General features: G+C 43.9%; 1 protein-coding gene across 24 annotated transcripts in view; it reads left to right on the top strand.

Annotated features, from left to right (window-relative positions):
• Window positions 1-14,184, top strand: part of DEPDC5 (DEP domain containing 5, GATOR1 subcomplex subunit) — a 49,671-nt gene that overhangs the window by 26,643 nt on the left and 8,844 nt on the right. For 13 of the 24 annotated variants that reach the window (XM_061465915.1, XM_061465923.1, XM_061465921.1 and 10 more), the window contains exons 27-38: window positions 324-484; window positions 2,224-2,341; window positions 2,508-2,675; window positions 3,537-3,756; window positions 5,370-5,503; window positions 6,333-6,441; window positions 9,203-9,265; window positions 10,841-10,992; window positions 11,758-11,835; window positions 12,244-12,376; window positions 13,245-13,353; window positions 13,651-13,875. In XM_061465915.1, coding sequence (XP_061321899.1) covers window positions 324-484; window positions 2,224-2,341; window positions 2,508-2,675; window positions 3,537-3,756; window positions 5,370-5,503; window positions 6,333-6,441; window positions 9,203-9,265; window positions 10,841-10,992; window positions 11,758-11,835; window positions 12,244-12,376; window positions 13,245-13,353; window positions 13,651-13,875 — 1,670 coding nt within the window. The remainder of the gene's footprint in view (window positions 1-323; window positions 485-2,223; window positions 2,342-2,507; window positions 2,676-3,536; window positions 3,757-5,369; window positions 5,504-6,332; window positions 6,442-9,202; window positions 9,266-10,840; window positions 10,993-11,757; window positions 11,836-12,243; window positions 12,377-13,244; window positions 13,354-13,650; window positions 13,876-14,184) is intronic. The other 11 variants (XM_061465928.1, XM_061465930.1, XM_061465932.1 and 8 more) reach the window with 4 other exon arrangements.

Below are 14,184 nucleotides of genomic sequence, written 5' to 3' on the forward strand. Positions count from 1 at the left end.
CACTTACAGACTGCATTGAGAGTCTCCGCAAAGTGCTGTAACAGCGATCATTGGGGAATTGGTTGAAAGTTGTAAGCTAATTTGTTACTGGTTGCAAAACTGCTTTCAAAGGCAGGAAGTATTGCCAGAGCTAATCATCACCTGTTTAAAATAGGCAGGTACCTGCTTTTTCTCTCCTGTTCCTGCAGGTTGGTTGTCACAGGCAGAGGGCCCCACTTGCACAGAGCCCAGTGCAGGCAGAAATCCTCAATTAGGAAATGCAGGGCTAAGAATAGGTGTGTGGTCAGCTTCCTTATTCTAGTCTCCTTAACCTTTGTGTTCAGGAGAGATGAGGAAGGAGTGCAGATGACAGCCCAGCAGGTGTTTGAGGAGTTTATTTGTCAGCGTCTCATGCAAGGCTATCAAATTATTGTGCAATCCAAACCACAGAAGCCAGCCACAACTGTGCCACCCCCGCTCAGCAGCAGTCCCCTGTACAGTCGAGGTGAGTGACTTTGTATTGACAATTCAGTCTTCTGTCTTTTCCTCCTTCTGCAAATCCCAGTAACCTCTATGAATCGGGCAGAGATGCTCATTGAAGCATCTGTTCTTTTTTGTTTTTATATGGAAAGCTTTGATGGGAGAGAGCCTGATCCGCTGCAGCACAAACAGCTCAGCTGCACCATGAAGGGACAGGTGCAGGATTTTTGAACTGTAATAAGAAACTCGCCTCATATTCATGATGGTGAGCCCAAGTGACATGGCTTGAGTGCTGTTTGTGTGAATACATCTTAAACACACTTCACATGGTGACTGCAGGGCAGACACGTCTGTAGAAGACAGACCCAAGCTCCCAAATGTATGTAACTAGAAGCAGTTTCTTAACTCTAAAATAGCTGTGAAGGTCCCAGATAGATAGGTAGAGCTTCATTGTCCTGAAACCATAGAATCATAGAATAGTTAGGGTTGGAAAGGACCTTAAGATCATCCAGTTCCAACCCCCCTGCCATGGGCAGGGACACCTTACGCTAAATCATATCACCCAAGGCCTTGTCCAACCTGGTCTTGAACACTGCCAGGGATGGAGCATTCACAACCTCCCTGGGCAACCCATTCCAGTGCCTCACCACCCTAACAGGAAAGAATTTCCTCCTTATATCCAATCTAAACTTCCCCTGTTTAAGTTTTAACCCATTACCCCTTGTCCTGTCACTACAGTCCCTAATGAAGAGTCCCTCCCCAGCATCCCTATAGGCCCCCTTCAGATACTGGAAGGCTGCTATGAGGTCTCCACGCAGCCTTCTCTTCTCCAGGCTGAACAGCCCCAACTTCCTCAGCCTGTCTTCATACAGGAGGTGCTCCAGTCCCCTGATCATCCTCGTGGCCCTTCTCTGGACTTGTTCCAACAGTTCCATGTCCTTTTTATGTTGAGGACACCAGAACTGCACACAATGCTCCAGGTGAGGTCTCACAAGAGCAGAGCAGAGGGGCAGGATCACCTCCTTCGACCTGCTGGTCACGCTCCTTTTGATGCAGCCCAGGATACGGTTGGCTTTCTGGGCTGCGACCCATGTTCATTTTCTCATCAACCAACACCCCCAAGTCCTTCTCCGCAGGGCTGCTCTGAATCTCAAACCATGAGTCAGCTAAACCTAGTTAAACCCACCAGAGGGCTGGGCTAGGTTGAGAGGGTATCATATTCCTTTGAGAGGATCTGACTGGCTGTTTGACTTCTTCCTTCTTCTGGATATTCTCTAGGTAAGTCAGTATGATACAGTGTTTGTAGAGCAGAGAATACACATGAAGATGATACAGTTGTAACTCACTGGGTTGGGAATGAGCAGCAAGCCTCCTTCAGTAAAGTACTGAAGTACTTCAGTGCTTAGTTCCTGGAATGAAGCACAGAGAGAAAGTGAAAGTGGAGCCCAGCTTTGCCATCATGCCCACCAGTTCCCTAACATTTCATATCGTCTGTTCTCTAATTGTCCTGACTAGGGAAGGTCTGTATTGGTGGTGTATGAATGGGGAATGCCCTTCTCCAGTTGTGGTACTAGGAAATCTGAACTGTAAGAACAAAAGGATCATTGTGCATTTATGTTCCTTAAAAAGGTGGCCTGAAAGATGGCTTTTAGTTTGTCTTCAGTTCAGAAGCCCAATTTTAGAGTCCCTTTCTATAGGTAGTTTGACAAAGGTCTGACTGTTGCAGCGAGCTGAAAGGAAGTGTGTTTTGCTTTTAACAACTAGGTCTTGTATCAAGAAATCGACCTGAGGAAGAAGATCAATACTGGCTGAGTATGGGCCGTACTTTCCACAAAGTAACATTGAAAGACAAAATAATTACTGTGACCCGATATCTGCCAAAGTGAGTATCTTTCTGAGCAGTTCCTTGTCAGTGTTCAGATGAGCATGCTTTTCTAGCTGCTGGTACTTGCTAGAAAGAACATCCTGTAGAACCTTCTGTATCTTGAGAAGAAAGAGAAGCACTGCTATTGATGATGCTGAGATTAATGTCTGCGTTTTCTCTCTAGGTATCCATATGAATCTGCTCAGATAAATTACACTTACAGCTTGTGCCCCTCACACTCTGACTCTGAGTTTGTCTCTTGCTGGGTAGAATTTTCCCATGAGAGACTAGAAGAGTACAAGTGGAATTACTTGGATCAGTATATCTGCTCTGCTGGCTCTGAGGATTTCAGGCAAGATCTCCTTGTTCATCCAGACTGTTCTGTGTCCTAATTGCCTCTTTTCCTTTTTGACCTAAAATTCCTTCAATAAGTTTGACCCACCGAATGCTCAGTACCCCAGGGAGAGTAACTGGCCTGCTTTCACTTGTGTAGTGCTAGCAGGAATCTTACTCTGTTGCCTGTTGCATTATCTGATACAAAGTCTTGATCACAAAATACAGCATGAACCATTTTTTTTCCCTCTGCTGCAAATGCAAAGAAATATGATGGCATTTTGTACCACACAGATGCTTTTCTTGGCTTCTTACTCATTTCTGGCTGTGACTCAAAACTCCTGTTTAGTTGGAATCTGTTGCAGGCTTGCTTCAGTCCTAGGCTTAGCCTGACTGTAGTCCTACTCCTAAGCTATGTAGAGCACGGCTTCTTATTAGCAATGTGGAATGTCTCCCCAGGTGTCAATAGCCTTTCTGTATTTTCTCTCAACAAATCCAGTCTTTGTTGTTGTTTCTTTTCCAGTATCAGTCAAAATGCCACCTTCTCTAAGGTGTATCTTTAAAATTCCTTTTTCTTTGCTTATCTTTAGTGAAAAAGCCTTTGTAGGTTATCTTTTACAGAAAAGGCATTTTATCTCTGATAAAATTACTCTGAAGATAGCCCTGTTTTCTCTTTTGCATATCAATGTTTTAATACTTCCCAGTGTTACTCATTGCTGACCATTCCCATTTATATCTGTTAGTTCTCGCACAGGCGTAGCAGAATGAGATTGTCACTATACTAACTGAAATTTACAGCAAATAGATGTGTATCTTATGTACTGTATGATCCTCCGTAGGAAGCTCTGCTGACCTCTGTCTTATTTTCATGTTCCTTCAGCCTTATTGAGTCACTGAAATTCTGGAGGACCCGTTTTCTGCTTTTGCCTGCCTGCATCAGTGCCACCAAACGCATTATGGAAGGAGAGGTGCACTGTGATGTGTATGGGGACAAGCCCCGCTCTGACGAGGAGGAGTGGCAGCTCCTGGATGGATTCATTCGCTTTGTGGAGGGTTTGAACCGCATTCGTCGACGCCATCGGTCTGATCGAATGATCCGAGTGAGTCAGCTTTTAGTTGGGTGAGAAGCTGAGCTTGAGTTTTAGCTGAAGCATTAGCAGAGAGACACCCTGAGGCAGTCCCAAGCAAGTTGGGGGTGTATGTGTGTGTATGGGTATAGAATCACAGAATACTTTGGGTTGGAAAGGACCTTAAGATCATCCAGTTCCAACGCCCCTGCCATGGGCAGGGACCCTTCACACTAAACCATCTCACCCAAGGCTCTGTACAACCTGGCCTTGAACACTGGCAGGGATGGAGCATTCACAGCTTCCTTGGGCAACCCATTCCAGTGCCTCACCACCCTGACAGTAAAGAACTTCCTCCTTATATCCAATCTAAACTTCTCCTGTTTAAGTTTTAACCCATTACCCCTTGTCCTGTCCCTACAGTCCCTAATGAAGAGTCCCCCCCTGCATCCTTATAGGCCCCCTTCAGATACTGGAAGGCTGCTATGAGGTCTCCACTCAGCCTTCTCTTCTCCAGGCTGAACAGCCCCAACATTCTCAGCCTATCTTCATATGGGAGGTGCTCCAGTGCCCTGCTCATCGTCGTGGCCCTTCTCTGGACTTGTTCCAACAGTTCCATGTCCTTTTTACACTGAGGACACCAGACCTGCACACAATACTCCAAGTGAGGTCTCACAAGAGCAGAGGGGCAGGATCACCTCCTTCGACCTGCTGGTCACGTTCCTTTCGATGCAGCCCAGGATACGGTTGGCTTTCTGGGCTGTGAGCACACACTGAACCCATCTCATGTTCATTTTCTCATTGGCCAATACCCCCAAGTCCTTCTCCACAGGGCTGCTCTGAATCTCTTCTCTGCCCAACCTGTAGCTGTGCTTTATGTATGGGTAATCAGTACATAAAGCACAGTGCTGACTGATGTCATAGAATCATAGAATAGTACTGTTTCGGGTTTCAGTATGGCTTTTTTAACACCTTGCTATTCTTGAACTAATTAAATTTCCCTGGAATGGGTGTCCTATGCTGCTGTGCCTGGAACGAGAGCCAGAACAGATAGCTCACTCGGTAAGAAACCAAGCTCTTCCAGGTAGCACAGCCATGTCTTAGCCTGTTGGTGCTCTGGTTTTTCCTCAGCTAGTCTTCTCTTACCACAAGCCTGGTGGCCTGATGCCACCTCTTTGGAAATGTTAATTGCTGTGTGCTGTAGATGTGGTTATCCTGGACACATTATTGTACCTTGTGATGCAGGTAATTGATAAAGGATTTGTGAGGTAGTTAAGGTGGTAACTTCAATCTGGGCTGGCTGTGTTCTGTAGACTTAGTAAAAGGATTATGAAAAGAAAACCATGTGGGTGAATTCCTGGTGAACAGGAATTTCAAGAGGATGATGAGAAACTGGTTAGTGCTTACCCAGTTCTCTTCCAGTTCATACACTGAATGGAGTAATTTATTTCAGAGCAAATCTGCCTTTTCCAGAATAACACCCATTTTGAAATAGCATCCACACAAGGCACTAGGCTGTTCCACTTCTTGTGTACCTATGGTTAGCTACCTTTTTGAAGTGTACATAGAAAGCCCTGCTGATGTGAGATGGCTTATTAATTACACCTAGCTTGATTAAATTTGTGCTTTCATTTTTCCTCTGTTAGAAAGGGTCTGCCATGAAAGGCTTGCAGATTGCTGGTCCAATTCCCACCCACTCTCTGGAGCAGTCTGGGCCTCCCATTGGGAAGAAAGGAACCTCGGCACTCTCAGCTCTGCTGCAGATGGAAGCCAGTCAGAAGTGAGTCTCTACAAGTAGGCTGTGTGAAGAGCACGAGAACATCCTTCCTATGTATCCCACCTAGGCTGACTAAAGCAGATTTGGGGAACTTTGCCTTACAAAAGGGATGTGGAATCCTGCTTCTTCAGTATTCTTGTGGCAGGGCTTGGGAAACACTGGGCTTTTCCAGTGACTTCCTTGTATTATGTTTCCATTAATAGAATGAATATCAAAAACTAGAGAGGAACATGAGAAGTGAATACCTGGTAATCTAGAAGGAGCATCTCAGTCCATTACACATCAAATTTGTGCTCTATTTGTGATTTGCCAGTACAGTTGTAGCTGCATAAAAGCAGCTTCACTGGGACCTAAGTGTACACAGGTACACCACACTGGTTGAGTGGTCTCAGTATAGACATTGGGTAGCAAATATAGCCTGAACAAAATAGCTTGTTTTCACGGATAACTCTTATTAAAACATCTGTGAAACTTCTGAGGTTCTTTTTCAGTGTTGATCTAGAATGGCTCAAAGAAACTCAGATTACTCATACCAGAGAATCTATAAACACAATTTAAAACATTGTTGCTGTTAAATACATACAAAATTTTAATGTTTTGGTAATGATAAGGTAGTATTGCATATGCATAATAAAACTGAGTAAGATCAAGGGTCCATGTTGTTTTTGTGAGGTAAAAGGTGCTTACAGATATTGGGTTGATTCTGTGCTTCAGAATGTGGGAGAGCAAATGCCTGAAAATACAGTAGTACCCCTCTGCAGTGCTTCCCTTCGGGTGGGAGCTGACACAGGGTGTGTTTGAACAAACTTTGCATTCCTTCCTTTTGTTTCAGGACACTGGGGGAGCAGCAAGCAGCAATGCTTTCTGGGAAGAGCTCTGGGCAGCCTTCGGAGAGTGGGAGCATTGCTATCACACCCACCTATCTGGACAGCCCTCGCAAGGTAAAGACTTTCTGCTCTTTCTTCAGCTACTATTTTTGTGTAGAAATTTCTCAAATAATAGACTATTTCTGTAAGCAAATGGGTACATCCTACCACATCTTACTCTAGATTCCAGCAAGGACTGGTCCTGTACTGGGGATGCCCTTAAGCCTTTGTGTGCAAGGGCATAAGAAGAGGGTTGAGGTGCAGCTATCCAACTGTGAGAATGAGATGAAGTTCCTGGGATACTGTCCCAGTGTGTGTTGCTAATTTAAGTGGTATTTATTAATTAGTCCATTTCCTTTTCCAGTAGCACATTTCATTTCAGTCAGGGTTTGATTTTCAGATTTAGTAGGTCAGTGCTGTCTCCATCTGCATGAAGGCTGTCTTTAAGAGCACAATCAAGCTCTAGACCATGACTGTGTGAAGCTTCAGTGGAATTTTAACAGTAGGCACTCCAGTCACTTGCTTCTGCTTAGAGGAGAGGATGTGTTCCTGAGTAGTGATTTAGATGTCCTTCCTTTACTGGCTGAACTCCAGGCTGGAGAAAACTCTCTTCCTGGAGCTCTCTTCAGACAGCTAAAGAAAAGACTGTGCTATCCCCTCAGCCTTCCTGTCAACTATTCTGTGGGTGCCAGGAGAGCAGGAACTCTACCTCCAAGTCCAACCAGAAACATTCGATGAATGAAGGTACAGCACTGTGGTGTGATCTGGCTTTGGGTTCAACAGTTGAAATATTACAAAGAAAAAGTTCTCAGATTCCCTATCAACTTAACCATCTCTTTCAGTATTTTTCACTTCCCACCTAATGTTTCCACAATGCCCCCTTTTCTGCTGCTGCCAGGGACAAGTGTTGAGTTATTCTGGAGACCTGGATAGTCCTAGCTGAAGTGATAGAGCAACTGCAATCATCTTAGTAATAGACACCTATTTGTAAAAAGAGTGTTTCCAAAACACAGATGTGATTCTGGAGCAGGTCATGCTAGGCTTGGAAAAAATAGTTGCAGAAACTGGCTTGAGGCATGTTTGCAAACTTACAGATCATAAATCAGGCCTTGCATTCTCTTCTTCAACTGTTTTGGAAAATCAGCTTCATCAAACTTCCCTCTTTAAATATGGAAATTGTAAATATCTTTTTCTACCAGTAAAGCTGGTGAAGATTCCATCTAGGACCCAGGACAGAAGAATGTTGTGTCTGATTGTTCTGGGCAGCAAAGGGAAAAAGTCAAAATTGGCTTACTCAGCAATAGTGCACTGGTGTGTTGGAAACCAAGTAGCAGACATTGTACTACCAGTAAGTTCTGAAAAGCAGATGGGATTTTGTGTCATTTTAAAAGTAACTATATTCAAAAGCCTTTCTGTAGGGCTAATTGGAGAATCTCGAAGAGCAAGTTATCAATTGAAACCTTTTCACACGACAGTAGTAAACACTTTTATAAGTATTTACATATAGGGACTTGAAGAGAAGCAATTGGGATTTCCAGATTGATGGCTTGCACTTGTTGGAAAGGTGCTGGTGGAGGTAGCCTGACAAACAACTTTGTGCTCACTTGGAAACACTGGCAAGTGTGTGCCTCGTGTTTCCAGGACAACACGAGCCCTTTAGGGCTCACCAGCATGGGTATGTCCAGAGACTTGCAGCCAAAGTACTGACAACTTGTGACAGCTGTGTGCTCTGTCAACAGCCAGGGGGCAAGTGCTTTTCTAGGATGCTATTCAGTGCTGGGGTTATTCCAAAGCAAAACAGAGCCGCTGGCTCCACCTTTACCCTGTTGCAGAGTAGAACTGACAAGTCACTTCAGCCAGTTACTGGGCAATACAGCATGGGTTTACCACAGTGAGTTAGCTTGGTGTATAATCTGTTTGGGAAGTCCTTGCCTGTATGGATAAAGGATGCTTGGCTCTGCTTCAGCACTGCGTAACTTGCCAGCCATGTAACCCTGTTGCTGATTCTTTCCAGAAAATACTTTTATACATACATAACAGGATAAGCAGCATCCTAACTGCGGGCTAGACAAAATATTTTGCCTAGGAAGCAGAATAAAGAATTGCAAATAGGCAATGAAAATCTAGTTGAGTTCCACTGCATTGTCTTATGTGATAAGAGAATCTTGACACATCTTTGAATAGCAGCCGGGGATGAATTCATCCAGGGTTTGCAAGTAGGTGGGAACATCGTGCAGGCAGGATCTTCATTTTGCATGAAATATTAAACACAGCGTTGGAAAGATCTGTGTGTTCTTCCCTTCCCTTTGTACCATACCAGACCTGCAGTTGAGAGGAGGAATGTGCTTCCTGAAAGTGCTTCTTTGCCTCTCCCTCTTTATCATTTGAATGACTGACAGACTAGAAAAATTGCTGTCTGTCTCTGGATATTTGTCATGACACATGCAGTTCTACAGGTTTCTGTATCACTGTTCAGCTTTGCATTTGGGATGGAAACCCACATACTTTAGAGCTCAAGTCTCTCCGCTATGAAGCGTGGAGAGAAGGCTGTAGTTTCAATTGGCTTCTGATAAGTGTGGGTTTCAAGTCTTTGAAAAAGCATCTGTGCATGAAGAGCACTGTCTTGTTACAGAGAGAGAAAGTGAAGGTATGTGTGTGAGTGACTCCTGATGCTCTGCATTCTGCTGCATCTCATGTTCTGGGTCTGTTTGGGATTTGCATTCTCCTCATACTTTCTCTCTGTGGTCATTTCATACTTGCACAACATTGTATTTGCTTTTCTTCAACTCCGTGTTGCTGTTGCCATTAATGGGCCTACTTCCTCTGATGCCTTCAGGATGGGGCCTTCTTTATGGATTTTGTTCGCAGCCCACGTACAGCTTCAACCTCCTACTCACAGGTTAGTTTTAAACGGGGTCTTGTCATCGCTGGCTTTTGGACTGAGGTGATGAAGAGCATTTGTTGTCCTGAGCTTCCCATGTGGGGAACCTGTGTTAGTTTCCAGATCTGCCTGTTGAGAGCAAGATGTACAGCATTAGCAGGACAAAGTGGCTGGTGGTGGTGGATATGAACATTTCCTTCCACCACTCAATGTTTGTGATGTGCTTTGGCTGTTCATGTGCCCTGCTTTACTGTCCTTTGCAGTGCTGTCTTGTCAACTGCTGAACCTTCTCTTTTTGTGTTCTAGTAAGTACTTGTTTTCCATCTTCCCTTGCTAAACAAAATGGCAACAGCTTACTCATCTTGTTCTTGGCTAAATATCTTCTGTGGCTTTGACTGACAGGTGGCTTTGGGGAGATCCAAGTCAAATTGTGTCCTTGAACTCTTAGGCAACTGAGGGCTGAAAATAAAAGAGTCATCATGACAGAAGTTGTTTGTACACTTAAATGCCAGTTAGGAGTTAGCAATAACACTGTGTTAGTAGAAAATACTGCTAGTTGAAGTGAACTTTGAGGTGGGAGAGTGGATTTAGCTTCCTGTGGGACTGTAGGTTCAATGTTGAGAGCATCTGCCATTTTTGGCTGTCCAAAAAGGGACATCTGCCATTGCAGAGTGAGAGATCTTTGAGATGTGAGAAATGGCATAAAGAAAGGACTCTGGTCTGGCTATCAGACCTAAGCCAAACCACAAGCTTTGTGCTTTTCAGCTGTGCATATGCTGTGGATTCATCATGGGAGATCAGCCTTCGTATTTACACCGGTTTGAGTTAGTGAGTTACTCTGCTGTTCGTGTTCCTCTCCCCCACCTCCCCAGCTTTTATATAATGCGCCTTTCCGAAGCCGTACGTGTTAATGACAGATGGCAGTTACAGCCTGTACTTTGCTGAATCTTTCCGCATTCATGTTCTTTCTGAGATGATTTTATGTTAATTTTGTGAACTATTCAGTCTACCGTTGGACTAGTGCAAGTGTTCCTGCGGGAGGAAAGTGTTCTTGTTGTCTTGGCGACAAAGGTGTGGGTGGGTGCCAACCAGCCTCCTGATACTACCCTAAGAAAGGAAGGAGGATGAGCTGATTTTGTGCATTATGAAACTTGAATTCGTGTGATACATTTGTGTATTTTTGTCTGAGAGTTAGAATTGAAACTATTTTTTATTGGCTGCCTACTACTTTCCTGTAGTGATTAAGTTCCTGTTCTGTTCGTTGCGTGTTTATAGTCAAAGTTATTCACTCCAGTTGAAAATGTCAGGTTGGGACTGGTGTTGCTGGTTTGCCAGTAGCTTTCTCAGCAGTTGTTACTGAGTTGGTGATCCTCATCTTTACTGGGGTCTGAATTTTGTGTTTGTCAGTAGCTCTGTAGTGATGGCAAAATAAGACTGTAGTTATCCTTTCTGTGTATGCTTGTGCTTGCCTTGTAGTATTGCTGCTTGTTAACTAACCTATGCTGAGGTACAGGTAATGTGGGGCAGAGGGAAAATAGGCAATGGATTGCATCATAGATTTCATAAAGATGTTACTGTGTTTACTCCATGCAGGTGTCCATAGATCAGTCAGTTCCTGTAATCTCAGATGGCAACACATTGATAAACACGGGGCAGTTACCTGATAGGGGCAGCACGCAGACCTTGGGAAGTTCCCAGAGTGTTGCAGACCAAGGATACACCACAGCTGGTGCTGCAGAGGGCGGGTAAGAAAAGCACAGCAGTGCTGGACTGCAGTTCTGTTCACTTACATTCCTCTTTCTGGTGTCAAGGGATGGATACTTAAAAAGGAACCTAAGAACAAGATGTGCTGTGTCTGTCAGCACTAGATGGCACTTGTCACAAGACCTCACTGCAGCGTTTACACGTGCCGAAAGAGTGGTAGTAAAATAAGCCTTGCAACCCAGTTTTCCAGAATTAAATGAACACAAGGCCTGATTTCCCCACCCACAAACCCAGCTTCATTCTTCAAGAAGTGGAGAATGAAGAAATACCATTTCTGAAACCTGTTAGCAGAAAACCAGGCTTAGAATTGAATCTGGCTTCTGTCTGTTCTAGCAAAGGGGGGCCCTGCAGATCTAATTGAATCGAGTAGGTTGATGAAATCCAAGAGGTTCTAACGAGGCGAGACACTGGGGAGGAAGCAACACGAAAAATAAACTATATTAGCACCTGTTTCCTGTGGTTGTATATTACAGTTTAAAAAAAAGCCAACCTCAAAATGTTTGCTCTCCATTGCTCCTGAGTACGGCTGTGTGTGATGTCGTGTGCTTTGAGTCAATAGGACCTGACCACCTCGGGGGAAAATACAGGTCTGATGCTTTTAGTTGTCCTTTTTGAGATGAAAAAGGAAATAAATGTAGCAAAGTCAGTGATGGGAAGAGAAGAGAGAGTGTTTTTCTTTAATATATATATTTGAACAAATCTGGTAGCTTCCTTGAGTTTTGAACATGCTTCTGTTTAATTCCCAGCTCCCAGCAGTGTTCGGCAAGCACTCTGACTTCCTCCTCCACACTGATAGAGATTCTCGAAGCCATGAAACACCCCACGTAAGTTTTTAATGTAAATGTGCTTAACATTTGCCTAGATGTTTTGTAAGAGGGCATGGAGTCAGTCAAAGGAAAACCCCATGTCAGCTGTGGAAGAGTTTTAAGCTTCCTTCTGTTACTCAGTTTCAGGCTCTTCAACAAGGGATTTTGTTGAGGTCCGAGTATTGCTGCAGAGACTTCAATTTATAGAGAATCCCAGAATCTTGTCAAATCAAGTCTCAGTAAGATACCAAAGTGCTGTCAGTGTTAGCTCTCCGTGCTGTTACCAGAAGCTAATGATGTGCCGCTATGGGGCACTGTGTCCTGTATCTCTTATCCCCCTTTTTTTCCCAGCAGTGATTTTTGTCTTTGTAACTTAAGAGGAGTGTCAGTGAGTCCATGTTAACACGTGTGATTGCTGTGATTCAGCACAGGGATCCAGCTGCTCTCTGAACAGAAGGGCCTCTCTCCATACTGTTTCATCAGTGCGGAAGTTGTCCATTGGCTGGTGAATAATGTGGAAGGTGTGCAAACCCAGGCCATGGCCATCGACATAATGCAGGTACGAGAACTATCCAGGGGTGCCTGGAGGGCCACAAATACTTTACCCTGTGAAGAAGTAGAATTGTAGAGGAAAGCGTAGCAGTAATTTGTGTTTCTTATTAAAACCCTCTTACTGATAGATACTGAAAACAGTGTTCAAGAGAATACGAGATAATGATGACATTTTTTGGATTCCCTATCACAAATCAGGGACATATTCTTCGATAGTAATATGTATTATTTTTTCCCACTTACATATGATGACAGTTCTGTGTATAACCTCCAGTTAGCAGATTCTTAACAAGAACTCTGTTGTGTTAGAATTACAAAGCAACTACAGTGTGATTTGCTTGGGGTTCAGTTTTGGTTTTTCTTCTAATAATTAGTTAATGAGTCATAATAAATCTAGCGTATGACCTCTCTTTTATGGGTGCTGAAATATGCACACTTTGTGCAAGACACACTGCTTGTGTTCGTGGATTTTCATTCTTTTTCCTTCCCTAGCAAACTGTGTCATGGGCAGAAGGTTGGAAGTGTTTTGGAGTTCGTTCCTCTGCTGAGATCCCATATCAATTAACAGAGAACCCAGAATGTTTCCAACCTCTTGCCTTCCTATAAATCCATCTATAAAACCAGAGCAGAGAAAGGGAGGAAGGCTGACATCTGCAGAAAGGTCAAACAATTTCTCGGGGAGATAAGAACTTGCTACATGTGCTGAATATCAAGAGATAACACTGCTGATATTCTCATTAGGCACATATCTGAACAAAAAGATGTCAAGAAAAGGAAGATTATTTCCTAATGTTCTCTAGCAACCTCTTTATGTAACTGGAAGAGTGACTTCTCCTTTTTTATTGTGTTTGCTCTGTTCTCTTTACTTTGTTCAGAAAATGCTAGAAGAGCAGCTTATTGTCCATGCGTCTGGAGAAGCTTTACGAACCTTTATTTATGGCTTTTATTTTTACAAGATTGTTGTGGACAAAGAACCAGACAGAGGTCAGCATTGTGTTACTACAAGCCTTTCCTCATCACCCCTTTGCATAATCGCTAGCTGTGCTTGATTCTTATGGGTGCTGCAGCAGAGATGCATTTTGAGAGCAGCAAAACCACTGCTCTAAAGACAGTCAAAGAAATTCAGCTTTTTTGGTTAATAAAAGAAAAAAAAGGAATTGCAGACAACATAACTTTTTTGTTTTTCCTCCTTCCTCTTTTTCAGAAAGAATTACCTCTTTCTCTTGATCATGAACACTGGTTTTTAACTGCAGTCTCTCCTTCCCCTTCCTTTTTGTTCAGTGGGCATGCAGCAGCCTGCCATGTGGCACACAGCTGCCATGGATGACTTCTCTGCCTTCCAGAGGAAATGGTTTGAGGTGGCGTTTGTGGCAGAAGAGCTCCTGCACTCGGAAATCCCAGCATTCTTCCTGCCCTGGCTGCCCAGCCGCCCAGCCTCCTATGCAAGTAGGCACAGTTCCTTTAGCCGCAGTTTCGGAGGACGGAGCCAGGCAGCTGCACTATTAGGTAGATGCACAGCACAGGTGACAGCTGGGGAAGTTCAAGGGGATAGTTTGAAAGGGGAAGAGCAGCCAGCCAAGGGTATGATCTCACGTGGACCAGCAATTAAAGCTGCAAATTTCATGCTGGCCTTAAATGTGTCTTGCACATGGACTTGTTCTCATATGCTAGAGATGTGTTTCACTGGCTGAGTGGGCAGTTTTCACTTCTGAGTACTGGAATACAGGAAAAAGTATTCTTTCAATGTTCCTGAACCCCTCCCCATGCCATCCTCTTGAATTCAGAGAGCAAATATTGATTTGGTCCTTGTAGATC

The sequence above is a fragment of the Pezoporus flaviventris genome, unplaced genomic scaffold, assembly GCF_033815535.1.
Source record: "Pezoporus flaviventris isolate CSIRO_AGI_PZ_B2104156 unplaced genomic scaffold, CSIRO_AGI_Pfla_v1 ptg000041l, whole genome shotgun sequence".
Taxonomy (NCBI): Eukaryota; Metazoa; Chordata; class Aves; order Psittaciformes; family Psittacidae; genus Pezoporus; species Pezoporus flaviventris.